Source organism: Melanostigma gelatinosum (genome assembly GCF_949748355.1).
Source record: "Melanostigma gelatinosum genome assembly, chromosome: 13".
NCBI classification, from domain to species: Eukaryota; Metazoa; Chordata; class Actinopteri; order Perciformes; family Zoarcidae; genus Melanostigma; species Melanostigma gelatinosum.
In genome coordinates, this window is record NC_136646.1 from 14,451,849 (window position 1) to 14,459,199 (window position 7,351).

The window sequence follows — 7,351 nt, forward strand, 5'->3', positions numbered from 1 at the left end:
ATAGGCATCCCACATCCAAGTGTGCAAAGTGAACTGTTGTGAAGAAAGTTTAGGAAGCTGATTCAAAGAACGTGGGAAAAACTTCTGCTGGACTTTAGAGGATGCAAGCAACAACATCTGCTGCAAGCAACAACATCAAAAGCTTGTTGAATACATGCATGACCCACAGAGAATACAAACAAGTTCCTGTGGAGTAGCCTGTATTTCACCATATAAATACCACCACCGGTGATTCTTCAGTCAAGAGGAAAACCCCAAGCATGTGGCAGGCGGCCATGTAAAATCTGAATCCATGAAGCAATCAATAAAAGAAAGTTATGTCTTCCTTGCTTTGGATCCATTTTTGTCACCTTAAGTTCAGCCAATGCTTGCAGCGTTACCTGTCCTGCAGCACTGACTGTCTGAGCAGGCTTTGCTTGCATCTCATTAGGCTTTGCGGTAGTCGTGTCCTTACAGGACCTCACCTGGCAAATGATGTTACTTCTAAAGAAGCGAGAGGCTGAGTGTAAATTAGATCAACACTCCGGTATGGCCACTGACAGAACCTACGATCTTGATGGTTATTCTGTCGGCCTGGGCAGCGCGGTACCCCCACCACTCAAAGATATGGCTCCACGTGTTTGATATGGCATCGTAGAATCTCTCAGGACTAATGAGTCAGAGTGTTTTCCAATCACACCAAAAGGTCAGAGTACATGGGAACTGGGAAGGAGCTTGAAGTATCCAGCAATTTCACAGACATCTGGCATTTCTGCCTTTTTTTTTTCTTGTACATTTTTCAATGAGACAACCGTCTCTGTCCAGCAACAGAGCTGTCCACAGTCTTCCTGACAGAAAAAGAGCTAAACACTCCACCTCACAGATTATGCTCTATGCCCCGAAAAATGCCACCAAACAGTCTCCATCTGTGTATCTTCTCTGGCTTTGTGACACTTGACACAGTCTCTCCGTGCCCAGCGGTCATACAACTCAGCACCAATTAAGTCATACATGGACATAATGTGTGCTCTGTGTTCCTAAAGCAAATGTCTCTGAAGACATTCTTTATGACTCACACCACCTACACTCCCAGCTCAGCCTGAAAAGACCCCTCGCACACACACAGAATACCACTCTGTCAGAAACGATTGCGCCTGGAAACTGGGGGATTTTAACAAGAAATGAAGCCAAAATGAATCTGGGTAAAGACAATCTCCCATAGTGTCTTGGACCACACCCTGAGATGAGGGGAGGAAAAGCAGCTTTCCTTCTGAAATACCAAAGAACTACGATTGACGGGGCATTTCTTCATGAAACGTTTTAAAAGCAACAAGCTGCAACACACCTATGGTGATTAAATAATGAAAAATCTGAGACAGATCCAGTGGAAGTGGTTGAATAAATCAAGACACAGTTTCTCTCAGGCTCCATGAAGAACAGCCTTAATCTAATTAGCAGTGGGTGTGACCTTTCGTCTGGGTCACCGCTGTGTGTGACAAGAGCACTGTGAGGTGCAGGAGAGCTAATACACGCTATGAACAGATGAAAATGTAGCACATGAACAGACAAATAAGATTGATGAATAAGATTGCTTGCACTGAGGAGCACTAGTTTGACCTGCACACGCTGTTTATATGCAGCTCTATTATAACGCCCACAGAAGGGGAAAGAACAGCACTTTGGGCCTCTAACCTAGTCAAGATGAATCACTCTATTACTTTAGCTGTCAAACACTTTGCTCTGTTCCTTGTAAAAAAAAGAGGTTATTGAAACAAAGAAGAGCGTATTGCAGCATCGATGACAAATGTAAATTGACTGTAACATAAGGACATTTGTTGAGCTGGAAGTATGCAAACTGAGAGGCAGTGATAGCTATCTCACTGAACGTGCTTTGTGGTTGGGTCTGCTTTGAGTTATCTCAGAGAGTTTAGAGAGCAAGTCAAGTCAGCGGTTATATATAGACGACTGCTGGGAACGGCTTCAAACATATTCTGAGGGGTTATGAAGTCATGAATATTATTAAGAGACAATGACAGCGATGATGGAAGTGACCAACAGTCAGTGCCTAGCATTGAGTCTTTCATTCATTTTATTTTACGTGTATATAGATATATATGTATATCTATATAGGCATATGAAATGCCCGCTGAATATGGGTCAGTGTCTTGTTACTGTTGGTGTTGAAGCTGCAAGATTCTGGTGGCATGTGTTTTGACATTTCCTTCCAAGTCACATCAGCACCACATTCTTGAATCTCCACAGTTTGTTCTCGTCATGTTTGTTCACAGCAGGATGGGCCGACAGGCCAAAAGCTGCTTGGCCCTTAGAGAAAACACCTGCCCCTCAAAGCCCATAACTGGACAGGCCCTCCACAGACACATGTGTACTTCTCTACTTGTGAGGATGTTCTTTTTACTGCTCTGACAACAGCAATTCCATTCCCTAACCATAATCTCCACTGCATGATAACCACCGACCCCTTAACCTATGCCTGACACCATTTATACTCACTAAACTAAGAGGTGAGGGTTTAAAAATGACCTGATCTTTTCTCATCTTTCTGAGGATATCAGGTCCTCATAAATATACACCATAACACACCACCCCAACAAATACAAACACAAGTGCGCTCACAGAATTCCGAATGCACATTTGCATACATGCCTCAGGCACAGAGGATTAACATGCAAGTGTACACATGACCAAGCCCATTCAAGTTTCAGCCCCAAGCTGTCATTTGGTCTCTCAGACATCATAACATTAAGGCAGCTATTATGATGTGTAACCCCAGAGCTGGCAAAATCAAAGAATAACACTAAATGCTACACACACACAACCTTATGCCAGACACATGCTCCTTTAGAAGTTATGATCCTTGTACTGCTGAGGGACGTTTTAAAGAAATTCTTAACAAGTTGTGGGCAGCTTAGTGTCTAAAGGACACTTGACAGGTTCAGAGAAGTTGAAAAATTGTTTGTTGAAAAGTTGAATGTTTTCATGACAGAAACACAAAACTCACAAAACAGAAGAAAACGCGAGAGCTGTAACAGGCGTACAATTCCTCTTTTCCTGTTCTCTATGCTGATCATTTTGGCTGCGTTTTTCATTTGTTTTCCTTTGCCAAAATTTTTTTGCTGGATCAAAGGCGAACAAGGCTCGCTGTCCTCCTTTGAGAGTCTGGTGCAGAATTGGCAAAGAGGCTTGATCAAACGGGACACAGCGAGGGGGGCTGCACGCACGATTTCCCCTCTCTCGTAGAACCAGTCAAGGATGAGGCAGGGCAAGAGCAAGAGGAGAACGATGATGTAAAAGAAGAGATAAGGCGTATAAAATGAAAACAAACACTGCCTATTCCCAGGAACAGAAGCAAAATAAAAGAAGGAAAGGAAAAACTGAGCAAAAATGTGTTGAGGCAAAAGAACAGAGGATTTTAACTGAAACTAGCCGTGGACGTGTGCAAGAATTTCTCACTTCCTGTAAGCAAACATGACTACAAAGTCCTCTCATCTCTGCTGAACACACACAGACAGCATATGGGAAAACATTCTGGCACTGTAATACACACACACACGCACAGACGCAAACACTTTATCAAGCGCACGCACGTGTCTGAGACCGCCATATCAGCGCCGCCATATGTCCTGCACTTTTAAATCATCTCAGCCCCTCACTTCACAGGCCCTCATTCGATAGCAGTGGACACCACAGCCGCTGTGTCACTTGAATGTGATTATGTCAGTTGGCTCTCTTCCCCCCCCTTGCCATCGCTTTCTGTCAGCCAATTCCAACAAATCCTGCCAGCCATAACGTGGGTGCATGTGGAAAGCCACAAGCGAAAAAAGGGAGACATCTTTAAGCACTCCATGGGGGTTAAGTCCTGCTGTTGGGGCATGTCGCTCCATCAGGGGAGTCTCTAAACCCCCCAACACCTGCAACGAAAGAGTCTGCTGCCAGTCGGAGATACATCGGACACAGCCACAGGGCAGGGAGACCTGTGTGGGTGACAGATAGCAGTGGGCCAAATGGCATACAATATATATGCACGAGCTGATCGTTACTGGCTCTCTTGGGAAAAGGGAAGTCTTAAAATGGGCGCAGCACTTGCTGAACAATCCTGAAAGTGCTACAAATGTGGACATTGTGATAGACGGAGAGTGACAGATGTTTGACAGAGACCAGGCCCTCTTCTTACAGGTGGATTATGAAAACAAAGTCCAGCTACTTCACTCCTATACAAGACATAGTGCGGCTAAAGTGTGTGAAACAGGAGCCGAGCTATAGAGCTATATTTAAGTGTGCCAGAATAATCATAAGTCAGTAAGAGTGTTAGTGCTAAGCGCCTTCACTTAAGAGCGATGTGAGCAGAGGGCACATTAAACGGATCCATGACAGGAATTTTAATCTACTCGGTTCGGTCAGTGTTCAGGCATTCACCTCTTTCTCAAGCCAACGTTAAACCTGTTCACAGCAAACCGACGCTGGTCACACGCAAACGCAAAGGTGACATCATCTCCGGAGGGTCGCTGCGCGTCCTCCAGCTCACCTGGCGCAGGAAGGAGTGAGGACGCGTCGAAATTCAGAAGCTTTGAAATGTGTTCGATTAAAATGCAAGCTGGAGGAGGAGACGCCAAATCAACCCGAATGGGCTTCTTCGTGCAACGACGCGGATAATTAATATGTGCGCAGACAGAAAACAACTTGTGCATAATTGTATTTGCGGGTTTCTGAGGGATGCAAAAGTGAAACTTAAAAATACGAGAGTAAAGATGATGCTTTTGCACCAATAACTGTTGTTGGCTGGGGACCAAGTGATGTATGAAGATATGGCTGAAAAAAGAAAAAGTCACGGAAACTTGGATAAAGTGGACAGCACATCATGCATGTTCAACAAGATACTTTACCAGTTTGTGTCGTCGTCACGTGAAGCAGGATCAAAATAAATAGCGGTATTCTCCTGCGCGACTTGGTCCTTATTAAATGGTCCATCTTTCCAAGCGGAGACCCCCTCCCCCCCCCCCTCCCCCCCTCTGCCTCCGCCACCACAACTTTACACTGGAGTTATAATTGCAGGAACTCAGCGGCCATGCGGGGAGAAAAAGGAGAGAAGTCAGTCTGTAATTCCACTTGCTTGATTGTTGGAGAAGTTTTGTTGTGGTGGCTCCTCTCAGTTTCGCTATGCCCCTCTCATTCAATTTCTCCCTCTCACCATCACGCCCTCCCTCTGCTCTCCACCTCCTCCGCCTCTTCCCTCCCATATAGGACGCTCCTTGGACGCATGGATGAGATTGCGTTCCTAAATCACGTTTATAACTGACGAGAATGTGTGGGGTCTCACTTCATACACAGAAGTGTGTGGAGGACGACGTCACAGAGTAACCTGTCCGTTTTCTGATTTCTGCAGATCCAGTGTAAGCTATCTTATCCACACATGGCACACCTAATTCAAATAGATTTGATCAGGATGTCTGAGTGATAGAAAAGCAATGCATCATAATATTAATGATGATGGTGATTGTGACGATGATGATAATGGTGCAAAATGTTCTGATATGTCATTATTTAGTTAACGGTCACCTCACAGTGAAGATCAGAGGTTTGAAGCTGGAGGATGTATCCGAGCTTTGAACTTCACTCACAGCGCTAGTTCAATACATCTCAACATTAAAACACCCCGGGGCCAGTTCACCGGTTCAGGTTTTTGCAGACCAGGGCAGGTTATCTCCACCATCAGTCTAATCTCAGCCCATTGCTGCAGTGATGCTTGTTCAGACCGGTGCTTGGCCACAGCGAGGCTGGAGGCTGAATCACCTCGGCTTAAAGGTCGTGGACTGCTAGTTCAGGGGCAGGCTACTGGTTTAAAGCACATTATATAAAACAACAAGGTGTGTTATCCACACCCCCGCAACGTTACCAGAGTAGCCATCCAACCTCGTGTCGCTCTTTAGACAAAATCACCTGACAATGAGTTCCTCTTTCCACAAAACAGAAACATCTATTTTGTGCATGTTCAACCTCATGAAAATATTAAAAAGACATCATTGGGTGTTGCACTATTTTGTACATGAACATGTTTTAAAGGTATAACATAATGTGAAGTGAGTTTGCATTAAGTTGCGTGAAGTTAAATAGTGCTCGCTGACAGTAATGAGCTGAAATAATTGGTCACCTACCTCTTAATACTGCCGGTGACATCTGCCAGAAGCCGATAAGCCGATACTGTGTCGATACCTGTGAAGGCTGATTACAGCCCTGCCAGAAGCCTAATTAATTCCAGAAAGATTGTGGTATTCAGTTGAGACATGCTAGGACTTGTGAGGACCTTGTCTAATTGGAAAAGGACCAAAGATAACATGTCTCGCGTCCAAGCTACAACAGGCCTTTGTAAAGGAACTGCTTTCCCAGAGAACGTTCGGAGAAAAGAAGCCAAACCGTCATTTCTCGAAGGGGATGAGTCTCAAACTACAGAAAGAGGGAGAAACACACCCATTTAAAAGTCATAATTCTCTCTCTTATCCAATACTGTTCCATATCGTTCTTTGCCAAACCCAACTCTTGGCTGCAAATGACATCATTGACATCAGTTGCGATGTAGATTCAACACATATAAATGCTTCTTTATGGTAAATAGATATCACGTCAAAAACTGTTTGGTTCAGTAATATAAAAAAATAAATCCTTCTTCAATATAAGGGGACCCTTCTATGAAAAAGAAAGATAAAAGATACATTTCCTGAGCCTCAAAGACAGTAAATAGTGGGAGCACAAGTTGTAGAGTGACTACAGAGAACACTAAAAGCCTTGGGAGTGAGTGACAGAAGGAGGTTTGACAGAAACAACCAGATAACTGATCAGATTGCGGTTGATCTGGTCTGTAAACATCGGACCCCTGACCTCCCACCGTCTCCCTTCTCAGTACCAGTTTAGCCAGCCACATTCCTAACTGCTTTTAGCAGATAGTTACTAAGAGTCCAGTGGGTAGTCTGAGCTCTGGGTGACAAATATTTCCGGAGCATGTGCCTTTGTCCAAGTATGGGACAACTTACAGATAATCATTCTTTAAAAAAAACTAAATAAACAATAAAACACAGAAAAACTCACAATTTTCCTTTTTCAAGTTGATGTAAACACATAATTAAACAGAGCTCAACATGGAGAATGAAATCGGTTCCTGCTTGCGGCCTCTTTTATTCTGCATCAATCAGCAGAAACCAACAGTGTTTTGTTCATACTTTCAAATCATGTGGAAACACCAACTAAATTATACTTCATATGTGTTTTGACATTTATTTATGGGTAGGCTGTTTGGATGAGCCCAGACATGTGTGTTACAAATTGCAAGCATCTCTCTCTCTCCCTCTGCAGGTCATTCTGT

At 44.0% G+C, this 7,351-nt stretch overlaps 1 protein-coding gene across 1 annotated transcript in view; it reads right to left on the bottom strand.

Annotated features, from left to right (window-relative positions):
• Window positions 1–5,131, bottom strand: part of col5a3a (collagen, type V, alpha 3a) — a 46,877-nt gene extending 41,746 nt beyond the window's left edge. Inside the window, exon 1 of the mRNA XM_079282320.1 lies at window positions 4,881–5,131. Within this exon, the coding sequence (XP_079138446.1) occupies window positions 4,881–4,965 (85 nt within the window). The 5' untranslated portion in view covers window positions 4,966–5,131. The remainder of the gene's footprint in view (window positions 1–4,880) is intronic.
• Window positions 5,132–7,351: the final 2,220 nt, after the last annotated feature.